The sequence below is a fragment of the Eriocheir sinensis genome, chromosome 49 (assembly GCF_024679095.1).
Source record: "Eriocheir sinensis breed Jianghai 21 chromosome 49, ASM2467909v1, whole genome shotgun sequence".
In the NCBI taxonomy this organism is placed as follows: domain Eukaryota; kingdom Metazoa; phylum Arthropoda; class Malacostraca; order Decapoda; family Varunidae; genus Eriocheir; species Eriocheir sinensis.
Genome location: NC_066557.1, coordinates 12624862 through 12642361, shown reverse-complemented (window position 1 = coordinate 12642361; position 17500 = coordinate 12624862). Strand labels below are relative to the sequence as shown.

General features: G+C 42.7%; 1 protein-coding gene across 2 annotated transcripts in view; it reads left to right on the top strand.

Moving 5' to 3' along the window:
- LOC126981972 (band 4.1-like protein 4) overlaps nucleotides 1–17500 on the top strand; it is a gene marked incomplete at its 5' end in the record, with an annotated part of 22140 nt that overhangs the window by 3749 nt on the left and 891 nt on the right. Inside the window, 14 exon segments of one of the 2 annotated variants that reach the window (XR_007734383.1) lie at nucleotides 344–441; nucleotides 1921–2041; nucleotides 2939–3026; nucleotides 4122–4210; nucleotides 4891–4954; nucleotides 6294–6445; nucleotides 6828–6946; nucleotides 7651–7726; nucleotides 8513–8797; nucleotides 9443–9607; nucleotides 10081–10269; nucleotides 10838–11053; nucleotides 13151–13262; nucleotides 14580–14809. Coding sequence is in view for 1 of the 2 variants with exons in the window: in XM_050833718.1 (XP_050689675.1) it covers nucleotides 344–441; nucleotides 1921–2041; nucleotides 2939–3026; nucleotides 4122–4210; nucleotides 4891–4954; nucleotides 6294–6445; nucleotides 6828–6946; nucleotides 7651–7726; nucleotides 8513–8797; nucleotides 9443–9607; nucleotides 10081–10269; nucleotides 10838–11053; nucleotides 13151–13262; nucleotides 14580–14716 (1911 nt within the window). 2 annotated transcript variants of the gene reach the window in all.

The following is a 17500-nucleotide window of genomic DNA, read 5'->3' as shown; positions in this document are numbered from 1 at the left end:
GGAAAAATCTCTCTCTCTCTCTCTCTCTCTCTCTCTCTCTCTCTCTCTCTCTCTCTCTCTCTCTCTCTCTCTCTCTCTCTCTCTTCCGTTTCACTCCCTTTCCTTTCTCTCTCAATCATACATAATTGCAGCCTCCTCCTCCTCCTCTTCCTCTTCTTCTTCCTTCCTCTTCCTCTTTCGTCTCCTACATTGATGGAGGAAAATTGAGATATAAAACTCTCTCTCTCTCTCTCTCTCTCTCTCTCTCTCTCTCTCTCTCTCTCTCTCTCTCTCTCTCTCTCTCTCTCTCTCTCTCTCTCTCTCTCTCTCTCTCTCTCATTTTCTCTTTTTTTTCTTCTGCCAGGTACCAATTCTTTCTTCAAGTCAAGCAAGACATCTTACAAGGAAGACTACCAGTGTCCCAAGATCTTGCAGCAGAATTAGGAGCTTACGCAGTGCAATGTAAGTAAAAATAAAAGTAGTAGTAGTAGTAGTTGTAGTAGTAGGAGGAGGAGTAATTACCAACAGTTCTCTAATATCAAGTTAAGGTATGTATGTATTTTTCTGTTACGAGCCTTGTAAGTGTGTTTTGGGTCTCAGTATAATGTATTACGGAAAAATAAAGTAAGTCGGAGAAGCAATTATTCACAGTTCTGTAATATTCGCGCCGTATAAGTATGCTCTGGGCCTTTGTATAACCAAGTAAGGTAAAGTATATGAAGTACAGCCAAGTAATAGTAAGTGTAGTAACCCAAAACCCTCCTTACAGTAGCCAGAGATAGTTGCCTCGCGTCAAACATCAATGGGCATTTTCTCATCCGACTGACAGGTTGGTATTCTCAGCTGCTTCCACCTGTCACATTCTCAAAGGCCGAGAAGATCAGTTGGGTTCTCATGAGTAGTTTTTAGGTTCATGGTACAGAAAAGGGGTCAGACTACCACCAGGGTCATTAAATTACCCTTGGAAGTGCCCATAACTCGTACGAAAACCGTGTCAAATATGTATTTATAGAGGATGCTCGTTTACCAGCTTCCTAAACCCCGAGATAAGAGAAGTGAAGTGAAGGGGTGGAAAAGGCAGCTCAGAGGAGAAGGGAAGTAAGAAGCAGAGAGAAGTGAGGCAGAGCGCTGGAGAGAAGGCTTGTTAAGAGGAGGAGAGGAGGAGGAGGAGGCTGTGGCAAGATGTTGGAATGAAAAGGCAGCTAAGAGGAGAAGGGAAGTAAGAAATAGAGAGAAGTGAGGCAGAGTGCTGGAGAGAAGGCTTGTTAGGAGGAGGAGAAGAGGAGGAGGAGTCTGGGGCAAGATGTTGGAATGAAAAGGCAGCTCAGAGGCTTGGAGAAGGGAAGTAAGAAGCTAAGTAGAGAGAAGTGAGGTAAAGTGATGGAGAGAAGGCTTGTTAGGAGGAGGAGGAGGAGGAGGCTGGGGCACAGCAAAGAGGTGCAAAAGACATCAACGAGGGCGAAGGAGAATATATAGGCTGGTATCATGACACTTTGGCTTCTCACATCAGCTATTTCTAAAGGTCAAAGAGGGGGTCAGGCGGGTTCTAAAGAGTGTTTCTTCAGGTTCATGGTACAGAGGAAGGGTCAAACTACCACCAGGGCCATAAAACTACTACTGGAAATGCTTAAAACTCCTACGAAAGCCTTGTCAAATATGTGGTTTTGGACGCTGATCTTGCTGGCTGCAGTGGGTTGCATCAGGGTGAGCCAGGTAACCCACTAAGGACCCCAGTATAACCTTAAATGACCCCTAATGACCCTCTCTCATTAACAGCTGAATTTGGTGACTATGACCCCAGTGTGACCTTAATTAATGACCCCAATAGCTCATAAAATTACCATAGTATAGCCTAAAATTACCCCAGAATTTTAACTATGACCTTAGGACAAACTACAAGAAACACAGTGACCTTTAATGACCTCTCTCTCCCCCTAACAGCTGAGTTGGGTGACTATGACCCCAGAAGGCACTCACCGGGTTATGTGTCAGAGTTCCGTTTTGTCACTACCCAGACCGTGGCGCTGGAAAACAGGATCGCTGACCTGCACAAGAAGCTCATGTGAGTGTTATTATTACTTATTATTATTATTATTATTATTTTATGTGTTCTGTGTGTATATACATATGTGTAATGGTGTGTATCAGGCTCAGAGTAATTACTTTATCATTTTAATCCATCCGCTACGATTGGCACGGATTTGGCTTTCACTGGTAGCCTGGTAACATACAGTCCCAGGTCTTTCTCTGCCTCTGTGGTGGATAGTGGAGTGTTTCCCATGTGGTATTGGTATGCTGAATATTCCCTCCCAGGGTGCAGAACTTTACAATTTTCTTCATTGAATTGTAGCAGCCACGTTTTGTTCCATTCCTGTAGCTTGGTGAGGTCTTCTGGTAGGAAATCCGCAGTCAAAGGGTTAAGTCGATTACAATTATGCTTACTACCATAGATGTGCAATTACAATTACTAATGATTTGTATCCCTGACTTTCTTCAATTGTTTTAAGTTTTGGTGTATGAAATTGTCAGTAGGCATTAACAATTTGAAGCACCAACCAAGCATTTTAGTTTTTACCGTGTTTGGTTTTAATATCATTTAGATCAAGAGCTCAAATACAGTTGCAATTATAATTACTAATTTTTTATCATTCACATTTAAATTCAGTTACAATTACAATTACTCCAAGCCTGGTCTGTGTGCTTATCAGTGTCTGTATGTAATGTGTTGTGTATGTGTGTCAGTGTGTATGTATGTGTGTGTGTACATGTGTGTGTGTAATATGCGTGTAGTTCTAATTGACTGTGTATGTCTACGTATATGTGTATGTCTATGCCTGTGTCTGTGTACCATGTAATCTATCGTGATATGTCTATAATGTAATGTTATGTGTTGTAATATGTGTACTATAGTGCAATGTATGTGTCCCTGTGTAACGTGTGTGTCCCTGTGTCTGTGTAGCGGCCAGGTGCCCAGCAAGGCTGAGCTGTGTTACCTGGAAAAGGTGAAGTGGTTGGACATGTACGGTGTTGACCTGCATCCTGTCTTGGTGAGTATATGTATAGGAAACATCTCAGAGGCCTAGTTTGGCATGCTTAGATTCATCAGCACCTCAGTTCACCTGCTTGAAAAGCCTCTCGTAGTAGTTGTTGGGATTCTCATGGACTGCTTCATGATCCTAGTGATAGTTTTGCCCAACTTCTGCATCTTGAACAGGAAAAATCACCCATAAAAACTTGGTCAGTCTTCTCTGTGACCTTGGGAAATAGTCATAACGGGAGCCTGAGATGTTCAAGGATACAGGTTAACCCGGTAGCAGCAACGGGCCAAAATTGTGGCTTCACCGTGTAGCAGCAACGGGCCAAATTTGTGCCATGATATTTACCCCCCAAAATAGATGATACATAATCTGATCACGAATGCATTGATATATATTATGAAATGGTTTGTGTGAGGGGTGATTTTTTCTCATTTTTCTCGCTTGGAGGGACCATTAAGAACATGATCCCTGCTGCTACCGGGTTAATTAACGATCGGTATTGTTAAACGCCTCCGGCTCCTACGTCAACTATTTCTAAAGGCCAAAAAGGAGATCAGTCGGGTTCTTATAGGTGGTATTTTAGATTCATGGTACAGGAGAAGGGTCAAACTACCACCAGGGTCATAAAACTACCCCTGGAAATGCCCACAACTCTTTACGTAAGCTTTGTCAAATATAGGTCCTGGGGCAACAAAATGTTTTATATACTTATATTCTTATAGCTGTGAAGAGAAGGAGGAGGAGGAGGAGGAGGAGAAGGAGGAGGAGGAAATGTAAGGATAAGCAAAAAGGAAATCATTATAAAGTTGTTATTCTCCTTCTACTTATTTTTTTTTCTTCTTCATCTTCTTCTTCTTCTTCTTCTTATTATTATTATTATTATTATTCCCTTGACTCTTCTTCTTAGCTCTTCTTGTTCTTCTCTTATTATTATTATTATTCCTTTGATACTTCTTTTTGTTCCTATTATTTCTGTTTATTTCTTATTTTTTTTTCTTTTTATTCTACGTACCATCATATCGTTATTAAGTATTATATGTACACTTACTATTACATGTACGGTACCTATTATTAACTGTTCTCTTTTTCTCTGCTCAATTTCAGGGCGAGGATAATATTGAATACTTCCTGGGTCTTACGCCTTCCGGGGTCATTGTGCTTCGGAACAAGGCCAAAGTCGGGAACTACTTCTGGTGGGTCACTAGTGCTCTGCTGTTATTAGTATCAATGGTAGTAGCAGTAGTAGGAGCGGTAGTAAGTGGGTGGTAGATGTTGGGGGTGTGGGGTGAGGAATAGTAGGTTTAAGAGGATGGTGATTCTTGTGGTAGTAGTTGTAGTAATAGTAATAGTAGTAGTAAGTGGGTGGTAGATGTTGGGGGTGTGGGGTGAGGTATAGTAGGTTTGAGAGGATGGTGATTCTTGTGGTAGTAGTTGTAGTAATAGTAATAGTGGTAGTAGTAGAAGAAGTAGTAGTAAGTGGGTGGTAGAAGTTGGGGGTGTGGGATGATGAATAGTAGGTTTAAGAGGATGGTGATTCTTGTGGTAGTAGTTGTAGTAATAGTAATAGTGGTAGTAGTAGTAGTAGTAGGAGGAGTAATAAGTGAGTGGTAGAAGTTGGGTGTGTGGGATGATGAATGGTAGGTTTGAGAGGATGGTGATTCTTGTGGTAGTAGTTGTAGTAATAGTAATAGTAGTAGTAGTAGGAGGAGGAGCATACAGTAGTAGAAGTCATTGGTATTACTTTTATTGCACTTTTTAATATATTCTGAAATAAAAATGAGACTCCAAAGTTTTAAGCTGCTTATTATTATTATTATTATTATTATTATTATTATTATTATTATTATTATTGTTTTTGTTGTTGTCTTCGCAGGCCCAGGATATCCAAGGTGTACTTCCGAGGCAGATTCTTCATGCTGAGAGTGAGGGACAAAAACGTAAGTGTTGTGTTGAAGTCTTTATTAATATTTTTAAGTCTGTTTTAACCCATCCGCTGACATTGGCACGGATTTGGCTTTCACTGGTAGCCTGGTAACATATACTCCCAGGTCTTTCTCTGCCTCTGTGGTGGATAGTGGAGTGTTTCCCATGTGGTATTGGTATACTGGATATCTTCTCCCAAGATGCATAACTTTACATTTTTCTTCATTGAATTGTAGCAGCCACTTGTTGCTCCGTACCTGTAGCTTGGTGATGTCTTCTTGTAGGAAATCCGCATTCAAGGGGTTAACAGGTAGCTTATAGTGTCTGCACTCCTCCTTTTCCACTATATCTTTCATCATCATATTTTAATTATTATGGTATTTAACCCATCTGCTGCAATTGACATGGATTGGGCCTTCACTGGTAGCCTGATAACATATACTCCCAGGTCTTTCTCTGCCTCTGTGGTGGATAGTGGAGTGTTTCCCATGTGGTATTGGTATGCTAGATATCTTCTCCCAAGATCCATAACTTTACATTTTTCTTCATTGAATTGTAGCAGCCACTTGTTGCTCCGTACCTGTAGCTTGGTGATGTCTTCTTGTAGGAAATCCACAGTCAACAGGTTAAGTCTTATTTGCATGTGTCTTTCTCTTCTCCAAAACTCAAGACAACACCTACAGCTTAGTATTTCATCTTGTTTTTATTCTCTTCTTCTGCCATGTTTTTATCTTTCATCATTCTTTTATTAATATTATGTTATGTATGTGTAAGTATGTGTTTCTTTTCTCTCCCAGAACTCAGAGAACACCTGTTGCTTTGTTGTTTTTCTATTCTTGTTTGCTTCATTTTCATCTTCATCTCTTCCTCTTTATATATTGATCATCATTTATTGATTTTTATGATATTCAAGTCTTATTTCTCAGTGACTTGCCTTTCCCCAGAACCTCAAGAACACTTACAGCTCAGTATTTTTATCCATATCTTTCATCCGTTTTAATTTTCATGATATTTAAGTCCTATTTCTGTGTGTTTTTCCTTCTCCAGAACTTCAAGAACACTTACAGCTCAGTATTTTTATCTATATCTTTCATTTGTTTTAATTTTCATGCTATTTAAGTCCCATTTCTGTGTGTCTTTCCTTCCCCAGAACTTCAAGAACACTTACAGCTCAGTATTTTTATCCATATCTTTCATCCGTTTTAATTTTCATGATTAAGTCCCATTTCTGTGTGTTTTTCCTTCCCCAGAGCTTCAAGAACACTTACAGCTCAGTATTTTTATTCTTATCTTTCATCCGTTCTAATTTTCATGCTATTTAAGTCCCATTTCTATGCGTTTTTCCTTCCCCAGAACTCCGAGAACACGTATGGCTTTGAGACCCCCAGCAAGGCCGCATGTAAGCACCTGTGGCAGTGTTGCGTTGAGCACCACGCCTTCTTCCGCCTCACCCAGGCCTCGGGGAACTCGCCTGCTGCTATATTCTCTCTCGGTGCCAAGACGGGGTCAGTACCTTTGTTATTATTGTTATTGTTATTAGCTTTTGTTGTTTTCCTCCCTCTGATTCATGTAGTTCTTTCTTGTGTCTGTGTTTCCAGCTTTCTATCTTATTCTTCTTTTTTCCTTCTATTTTTTTTTTTTCTTTAATGTTTTCTTCGTTTCCTTCTTGTTCTTCTTGATTTTCTTCTTCTTCTTTTGCTTCTTCTATGTCTTCTTATTGGTTTTTATTTCCACCTCTTTATTCATTTAACTTTTCCTTATCTGTTATTTCATTGGTAGTATTGGTCTGCATTTCCACCTTTCTGTACCTTTAAATTTTCCCTTGTCTGTTATTTTCTTTTTATCATTACTATTATCATTACTGTTATCATTATCATCCCCACACAGCCGCAGCGAGAAGGACGGGGAGGTGGGTGATGCCAGGCTGGGTTCCCGCGCTCAGCCAGAATTCTCCCGCATGCCCAGCCGTCGATACCAGCGGCGGATTGTGGAGGGCGCACAGGATGGTGAGTACAGTGTTAGGCCATGTGGTGTAGTGAGCCCTTAATTCTTAATCCGTCCACTGCGATTGGCACATATTTGGCCTTCACTGGGAGCCTGGTAACATATAGTGCCTCTGTGGTGGATAGTGGAGTGTTTCCCATGTGTTATTGGTATGCTGGATATGCCCTCCCAAGGTGCAGGACTTTACATTTTTCTTCATTGAATTGTTGCGGCCACTTTTTGTTCCATTCCTGTAGCTTGGTCATGTCTTCTTGTAGGAAATCCGCAGTCAGGGGGTTAAGAAGAACAGCTGTCCACAGAGAGTAGTGGAGGCCTGGAATGCCTTGGAAAAGGATTTTGTCCCTGCAAAGATGATTCGTTAATTAAGGCCAAGTTGGATAATAGTTGATATAGACAGGACAGTATAAACATATGTCCTTTCCTATATTTCACAACTAGGTAAATACATTGTTAGGACATGTGGTGTAGTGAGTTTATAACACCCACCCACCCTAGAACCTGTAACACAGATACACACGGCCTATAACTTGACAGAAATACACACACACTCTGTAGTTTGACCTCTCCTCCATACCATGAACCTAAAAAGAACACTCATGAGCTCCTGACTGATCTCCTTTTGGCCTTTGGAAATGCTGTCGTTGATGTCGGAGGCGGACTCATTTGACAGCACGCACCAACCTAAGATCTCTTGCTATTGTTTCAGCGCCGAGGGTGGAAGATTGTGAGGTCAAGACTGAGTTCCACAATGGCAGCCACCTCATGACCTCACCGATGACCTCGTAAGTGTTGCCTTGGACTGTATAAGTGTTTGTTTTGGTGACTAAATGGTGGTGGTTGTTCTTGTTGTTGTTTGTGCTCTTGTTTTCTGTTCTTCCTCTTCTTTTTCTTGTTTTTGTTTTGTTCTTGTTCTGCTTCTTGTTCTTCCTCTCATTCTTTTTCTTCTTTTTCTTTACTTTTTCATCATTTTCTCTTCTTTTCTTTTCTTTAATATTTTCTTCTTTTCTTCTCCTTCCTTCTTCTTCTTGTTCTTGTTCTTCTTCTTCTTATTATTATTATTATTATTATTATTATTATCTCCTTTTTCTTCTTCCTCATCTTGTTCTTTTTTTCTTTTTTGTTCTTGTTATTCTTGTGCTTCATTTTCATTGTTCTTTTTTTCTTCTTGTTTTCATTCTTTTTCTTCTTTCTTTTATATTTTCTTCTTTTTCTCCTTTTTCTTCCTCTTACTGTCACATTATTATCATTATTATTATCATACTTATTCATTTGATTATTTTTTCTTCTTCTTCTTGTTCTCGTTGTTGTTGTTATTCCTTTTCATATTCTTCTTGTTATTGTTATTACAGTCATCCCTCAAATAGTACAGTTTCCAATAGTTCCGTTTCGGTTTTATGTGGATTTTCATAGAAGATTTTTTTAGGATTTTTGAGTTTCCCGATGAGCCGGAAATTTAAAAATCCTAAAAAGACCTTCTACGACAATCCGTATAAAACCGAAACTCAACTATTGGGAACCGTACTATTTGAGGGCCGACTGTATTATATTTTCATCATCACCATCATCAGGTCGTCCAGCATGCATCGGTCCTGTTCCCTGAGCTTAGGCGGGTGTCACCACTCCCCGCGCAGCACCCGCTCAGCACCACACACAGCCACCGCCCCCCACGGCCTCAACACCACCACCGCCGCCACCACCGCCACCCTCATCACCGGCCGCATCAGAGGAGAATCACCACGGTCTGTCCACTCGGCCGCCACTACCACTGCCGCCACTCAGGACTACAGCCGGGTGTCACGCCGGGCCTCAAGTGTCGATAGCCAGTCCTCGGTGGATTCCAGGGGCCACAGGAGGTGAGAACGAGCAAATCTTATTATGTAAAGTTACGCCTCAGTTTTGTTTTTGTTTTTATTTTTGTTTTTTTCCCCCCCAGCAAAGAAGACAGCTGAAGGGCATCAAAAAGCCCACTACTCACTGCTCCCTCAGATGCTGTAGATAATTTAGTGTTGCCTGCATTCTCTGGCATGATAGTGGAAATACGTAACTTGTAATCTCTATATTCTGGTTCATCACTGTCCCCATCCCCAGTATCCGACATTCTATCTTTTCCCTCAGGGCTTGTGTCCCCCTCCTCAAAATTACTAATGCCCTCCTAGGGGGTCGCGTCTCCCACTTTAACCCATTAGCAGCTACGGGACAAATTTGTGGCTTTACCGTGTACCAGCGACAGGCCAAATTTGTGGCTTTACCGTGTACCAGCGACAGGCCGAATTTTTGCCATGATATAAACCCCAAAAAATAGATGATGCATAAAGTGATCACAAATGCATTGATATATATTATGAAATGATTTGCGTGAGTGATGATTTTTTTCTCATTTTTCTCGCTTAGAGGGACCTTTAAGAAACATGATCCCCGCAGCTACCGGGATAAGAAGTGGTGTTCTCTGCCATGCCTGTTAGAAAAAATAAATAAACCTTTTTTTTTTCTCATCCCAGACATCGGCGTAGTCGTGGCCGCTCCTCCGACGGTGAGAGCGAAGCCTCAAGCAAATGTTCCTCTAGGGGTCACCACCACCGCCACCACCGCCATCACCACCACCACCACCACTCAGATGACTCCGACCACCACCACCGCCACCGCCACCGCCGCCGCCGACACAAGTAAGTTGACCTGATTCCGTGATGCCTTCAATTCTAATTCAAATCCTTAGGCAAGAGTTAACCGGAGTCTCCATTCTTTCATCTGTCCTTACCCTCCACTTTTACTTCCTCCTCTCCTCCTCCTCCTCCTCCTCCTCCTCCTCCTCCTCCTCCTCCTCCTCCTCCTCCTACTCCTCCTCCTCCTCCTCCTCCTCCTCCTCCTCCTCCTACTCCTACTTCTACTCCTCCTCCTCCTGCTCCTCCTACTCCTACTCCTCCTCCTCCTCCTCCTCCTCCTCCTCCTCCTCCTCCTCCTCCTCCTCCTCCTCCTCCACCTCCTCCTCCTCCTCTCACTCCAAACAGACCCAGCTGGAAAATCAAAGAAGACCTGGAGTTGATGTGGAGGAAAACATGATAAAAAAAAAATAATAATAATAATGATAATAATAATAATAATAATAATAAAATAACAACAATAATTCCCTCACCCACAGGTCAGGAGGAGCAGAGCCACAGTGGGCACAGGTCACGGCAGGTCAAACGCAGGTCCGAGGTCACACAGCCACCGTGCGCGACCTGACCCATAAGAGTGGCTACCAACCCTCGGGCGTGGACACAGAAGCGGACTCCCTCCACCACCACCACCACCGCCACTCACACAAGAAGAGGCACCGGAAACACAGGTACAGAGAGAGAGAGAGAGAGAGAGAGAGAGAGAGAGAGAGAGACTTACACACTCTATTTTACTTAGTTGTAACACTTTTGGGGTGTGTAAAACTATTTATATTGTCTGGTAAACACACACACACATACACACACACACAACTAGGTAAATACATACACACACACACACACACACACACACAAATAGGTAAATACACACACGCACACATACACACAACTAGGTAAATACACACACACACACACACACACACACACACACACACACACACAAATAGGTAAATACACACACACACACACACACACACACACACACACATTTCTCTCCCTTCCTTCCCTTCCCTCTGCTCTTCTCTCCCTTCCTTCCCTTCCCTCTGCTCCTCTCTCCCTTCCTTCCCACCTCTTCCTCTCTCTCCCTTTTTCTTCTTCACCATTATCATCTTCCTCTTCTCTTTCATCTTTCTTTTATATTGTTTTCTTTTTCTTCACAACTTTCTCACCTTCTTCTTTTCTTTATCAACGTCTCCCTCCCTTCCCTCCTCTCCCATCCCGCCTCCTCTCCCCCCACAGGTCCAGGTCTCGCTCGCCCTCGGAGGCTCGCCACTCCAAACTTCCCGAGGAGCTGCGTCGCCACCTTGCCCTCGACCTCCAGACCAACCCTGGACTGAGCGAGGCCGAGCTAAGACAGATTCCCTACACCAAGGTGGAGACCGCTCGCACCATCAAGATCAAGTATGGCGGCTCCCCCAAGGCCAGGAGACACCGCAGCCCTCATCAGTCCAAGAGGTGGGTGAAAGGGGCTGTTCTGAGGGCTCCTGTAGTGGCTAGAGGGAAGGAAATGGTCTATTAAGGGGCTGAAAGAGAGTATAAAGGAATGGGAGCTGTAGCAGGTAATGATGGGAGAGGTGAGTGATAGGGGCTGTTTTGGGGGACTGAGGTATGGGCTTGAGGGAAGGAATAGGGCTGAGAAAGTGGAAGGGGCTGTTTGGGGGGCTGAGGTAGGGGCTAGAGGGAAGGAATAGGGCTGAGAAAGTGGAAGGGGCTGTTTGAGGGGCTGAGGTAGGGGCTTGAGGGAAGGAATAGGGCTGAGACAGGGCAGGGGAAGGGAAGAGGCTGTGGGGCTGACTGAGAAAGCATTAGGAAATAAAAGGATATTAATTAGGAGACCAGAAGGGAAGCGGATGTAGTGTTTTGGGGGCTGAGACAGGGCAGGGGAAGGTAAGAGGCTGTGGGGCTGGGTGAGAAAGCATTAGGGAATAAAAGGAGATTATATACTTAAACAGAGTCCAATGGGATAAATTCATGCCCTTTAATAAGGAGACCAGAAGGGGAGAGGGTGTAGTTTAAGGGGCTGAGACAGGGCAGGGGAAGGGAAGAGGCTGTGGGGCTGACTGAGAAAGCATTAGGGAATATAATGAGATTATATACTTAGACAGAGACCAATGGGAGAAGTTTACATACCTTAATCCATCCACTGCAATTGGCACGGATTTGGCTTTCACTGGTAGACGGTCACTGTTCTTCCCCTAAACCTATTAACTGTGGTGTCCCACAGGGCTCTGTCCTATCACTCACTTTCTTCCTGTTATTCATCAATGATCTTCTTTCCATAACAAACTGTCCTGTCCACTCATATGCCGACGATTCCACTCTGCATTATTCAACTTCTTTCAATAGAAGACCATCCCAACAGGAAGTACATGACTCCAGACTGGAGGCTGCAGATCGCTTAACCTCAGACCTTGCTGTCATTTCCGATTGGGGTAAAAGGAACCTTGTGTCCTTTAATGCCTCAAAAATTCAATTTCTCCACCTATCAACTCGACACAATCTTCCAAACACCTATCCCCTATTCTTCGACAACACTCAGCTGTCACCTTCTTCAACACTAAATATCCTCAGTCTATCCATAACTCAAAATCTTAAATGGAAACTTGACATCTCCTCTCTCACTAAATCAGCTTCCTCGAGCTTGGTCGTTCTGTATCGTCTCCGCCAGTTCTTCTCCCCCGCACAGTTGGTATCCATATACAGGGGCCTTGTCCGTTCTCGTATGGAGTATGCATCTCACGCGTGGGGGGCTCCACTCACACAGCTCTATTGGACAGAGTGGAGTCTAAGGCTCTTCGTCTCATCAGCTCTCCTCCTCTTACTGATAGTCTTCTACCTCTTAAATTCCATCGCGATATTGCCTCTCTTTCTATCTTCTATTGATATTTTCACGCTGACTGCTCTTCTGAACTTGCTAACTGCATGCCTCCCCCCCTCCCACGGCCTCGCCTTACACAACTTTCTAATCAAGCTCATCCCTATACTGTCCAAACCCCTTATGCAAGAGTTAACCAGCATCATCCCTCACACTGGTAAACTCTGGAACAATCTTCCTTCATCTGTATTTCCTCCTGCCTACGACTTGAACTCTTTCAAGAGGAGGGTATCAGGACACCTCTCCTCCCAAAATTGACCTCTCTTTTTGGCCACTCCTCTGTATTCTATTCAGGAGCAGTAAGTAGCGGGCTTTTTTTTTCATTATTATTTTCTTTTTTTTTCCATGCCCTTGAACAGTCTCCTTTTCTGTAAAAAAAAAAAAAAAAAAAGAAAAGAAAAAACATATAGTCCCAGGTCTTTCTCTGCCTCTGTGGTGGATAGTGGAGTGTTTCCCATGTGGTATTGGTGTGCTGGATTTCCCCTCCCAAGGTGCAGGACTTTACATTTTTCTTCACTGAATTGTAGCAGCCACTTTTTGTTCCATTCCTGTAGCTTGGTGATGTCTTCTTGTAGGGAATCCGCAACCAAGGGTTAAACACTGACCAATGGGATATGTGTACACACTTTAATAAGGAAACGGAAAGAAAATAAGTTGTGGGATTCTTCTTCTTCCAGCAACTGCAGCGATCGCAAAGCCACTTCGCCGGTGGATGGGGAGAGCCCCCCACCCCCCTACACCCCCTCCCCGGCCGCCAAGACCACCAGCACACTGCCCAGGCCCTCCAAGGTGAGTGCCCATGCTGTGGCCTGGCATAGAGGCACAAGACTTTGGTGTTTGTTTATTTATTTATTTTATTTTTTATTTATTTATATTTTTTTGTCTGATGCTGGGGGCCATGTTGCTTATCATCATATTAACTTAGTGTTGGTTTTCTTGTGTTTATTATGAGCTTAAGGCAAATATTCTCCAATGTTTTGGGGCTCACGCACACACATTTGAAAGGCCTTGGCAGAGGTTGTGTCAGTACCTCCATGGGCAGTGTTGTAAGCCTGGTGCCAGTCTGACCAGGAAGGTTTCTGCACCAGGGTTATGGAGAACAGGCATGAGAACCCAACTAAACTCCATTGTGGCCATTGGAAATAGCTGATGTGTGTTATGCACCTGAAAGGTGTCCTGCACGTTATCATCCAGATCCAGAGGTGGAAGAGCCCATATTTTCAAATGTTTTTGGGCTTACACACCCACATTTGAAAGTCTTTGGTAGGGAATATTTCCATTAATAGTGTTACGAGCCTAGTGGTAGTTTGCCAAGGCTTCTGCACCAGGAATGTGAAAAATGGACGTGGCAACCTGAGCAATATAATTTGTGGCCTTTGGAAATACAGTAATACCTTGGTTTGTGAGTCCCTTACTCTATGAGTGTTTTTTATACTACCTTGATTTGCTAGTCCTGTACTCTATGAGTGTTTTGATTTACAAGCAGAAAAAATCACTAAAAATGCCTTGGTTTGGTGACTTGGTGTACGAGCATCCTGTGTGTACAAGTTGAAGACACAAGTGTGGGTTCCCTTCGTTCACCACAAGATGAGAGCGCTCAGAGCTTACGTTTGTGCTCCAGTGTGCAATCTGTGTGTTTTCATCACTATGGTGTGCATTCGTTTTGGTTTATGAGGTTTTTGGTTCGCGAGCAGAATTCCAGAACAAATTAACCCATCCACTGCGATTGGCATGGATTTCGCTTTCACTGGTAGCCTGGTAACATATAGTCCCAGGTCTTTCTCTGCCTCTGTGGTGGATAGTGGAGTGTTTCCCATGTGGTATTGCTGTGCTGGATTTCCCCTCCCAAGGTGCAGGACTTAACATTTTTCTTCATTACATTGTAGCAGCCACTTTTTGTTCCATTCCTGTAGCTTGGTGAGGCCTTCTTGTAGGAAATCAGCAGTCAAGGGGTTAAGCTCATAAACCGAGGTATGACTGTAGTTGTTATGGAAGCCAAAATGATCTGAGAATATGGAGCCACGTACCGATTGTCCTCCACTGACTACCTCCAGCGATGCCAGCGGAACAGCCTCTCAGAGTGACAGATTTCCACCTCATTGACAGGAGGCATCTGCGGAGAGAGCAGCGATGCCTGATGGGGCCATGGTGGGGGTTGGAGGGGGCAGGGAGACCACCACCACCACCACCACCACTGGCACCACCACCACCTCCACCACCAGCACACCAGCACCCCTTCCAAGGTACTACTTCATGAGGGACCTGTATGTGTAGGTGCCTGGGTGTGCCTGCCGTGCCTGGCCTGCCTATCAACCCCTACTAACATGAAGCCAAAGGTACTTACTTAACACTTATTCCTGACCTCTTACATCACCTCTATGAATCTATGTAAATGAATAATGGTAATAAAAGGGAGCTTCTTGCCTTATGAAGCTGTCGTACTTACTTGACTTAACACTTAATCATTCCTGACCTCTCCTATCACCTCTATGAATCTATGTAAATGAATAATGGTAATAATAGGGAGCTTCTTGCCTTTTGAAGCTGTCTATCTATTTATATATCTTGTGAAAGAATAAATAATAATAATAATAATCTCACTCTTCTTAATGCTATGATCTGTGCCTATATGAATCTATGTAAATTAATAATGGTAATAGTAGGGAGCTTCTTGCCTTTTGAAGCTGTCTATTTATCTATATATCTTGTGGAAAAATAAATAATGATAATAATAATAATAATCTCAGTCTTAATGCTATGATCTGTGGCTATATGAATCTATGTAAATAATAATAATAGTTGTAGGTTACTCTCTTCCCTCTGCTACTGCTTGTCAATCTATATCTATCTATGGAAAAATAATAGTAGTAATTTAAAAGGTACTTACTAACGCACACCGGGGGGCTTCGTGGTGCAGTGGTTAGCACACTCGGCTCACAACCGAGAGAGCCCGGGTTCGATTCCCGGGCGGAGTGGAAAAATTTGGGCGGCTTTTCCGATACCCTACGCCCCTGTCCACCCAGCAGTGAATGGGTACCAGGTATTAATCGGGGGTTGTGTCCCGTCTCCTGGGGTCTGTTCCCTTCTATAATTCCTTCCCCTTGTCTCTCTCCGGCATATGACCACAGATGTTGTGCTCACTAAACGAAACTTTCCAACTAACACACTCTCTTCCTACCTTATACTGTGACCTGTCTGCCTATATCTATAAATAATAATAATGATGAAAGTAATATTAGTAAATGTGGAAGCATGGATGGAGAGAGAGGGGGAGGGGAGGGGGGCAGGCAATTAGGTTATCACAATAGATAGATAGATAGGTAGTTAGATAATAAATAGACACAGACAGTACCAAGTTCACAAATAATAAAATAATAAAATTGATAGACAAATAGATAGATAAATAGATGAGAACAGTGGCAAAGGACATGAAATCGGAATGGAGAATTGTAGGTAGTGGAATGCCTCAAGGATCGGTATTGGCACCAATACTTTTCCTGGTATATATAAATTATATGCCGGAGAAAGTAAGCAGTTACATGAGCCTGTTAGCAGACGATGCAAAACTGCTGAGACATATAAGAAACAGACACAGCTGGGCGTTATCGCGATAAGTTATCGCAATACTTTATCACTGATAACAAAATCGGGTTATTGGCCATCCACTACTTATTTAAATATGTATCGGTATCTTTGCTACTTTTGTAACCAAACTAGCGATAATCGATACTTTTTCCGCCTCAGAAAATAAAAACGTCTCCTCCCTACTGCACATGCGTGGCCTGGGCGCCCGGTGTTGTATGAAAAAACTTTGGGGTATGAAATATCTTCGGTGAAGAGATTTCGTACTTAGATCATCAACATTAAAACACTTGGTTATTTTTTATGTTACACTCAAAAATCAATATATCAAAGAGAAAAATCATTTAACTTTGCCCCAAAAATGATTATTCACTGCCCCAAATTTGATATTCCACATTCATTTGTGAGCATGCCATGGTATTGAAGGTTCCGGTGTTGTGTTGGTTTTGTGTCCATGGGCAAGATGTTCAGACCAGTAAGCGTAGCCCTGTACAGTCTTGCAAAGCTTTTTAACACATTAAGAGTTGCTGGAAGGCTGAATCAGACATACAGTACCACCATCCTCGCTGTTTCTAGAACAACATTCTGTACATATAAATAAAACTCGTACAGAGTGTTGTTCTAGAAACAGCGGGTATGGTGTGGTAGTGGTACTGTATATCTGATTCAGCATTCCAGCTACTCTTAATTACAGTTAAAAAGCTTTGAGAGACTGTACAGGCCTACGCTTGCTGGTCTGAGCATGCGCAGTTCACGAGAGACCACTGTTTGTAAACAAAAGCGCCAGCTTTTGACGATGGGGATGCCAAATAACACAACACCAGTTCAGGCGTTTCTAGTATTACCGTCCATAGGTACGTGTCAACGTGTGGTTTTCAGGTTTTGTAAGTTTTCTAAAATACAGATAATGAAAATTTGAATTCATCTATGTTTTTTATTTGAAATATCAATATAGTATCGTTTTCGCCTATCGGACTTATCGCTAGCTAGTATCGGAATTGTGGATCAGTTATCAGTTATCGCCTATATTTGTGTCTCCAGTTAACGAATATCGGTTATCACCGATAAGGTTTTCCATTATCAGTTATCAGTTATCGGAAATAAGGTTTTATGTTATCGTGCCCAGCTATGGAAACAGTAAAGACTGTCAAATTCTGCAAGAGGATCTGAATAAGATTTGGAAGTGGAGTATGAAATGGGAGATGGAGATCAATATGAAGAAATGTCATGTAATGGAAATGGGAAAAAGTGAAGGGAGACCAAAATGGACATATAAAATGGGAGATGAAGAAATATTAAAAAAAGTTCAAGAAGAGAGAGAGATCTGGGAGTGACAATACAGGATAATCAACAGCCTGAGACTCATGTTAATAGGATATTCAGTGATACGTATAGAATGGCAAGAAACATAGGAATAGCATTCCACTACATGGATAAGGATATGA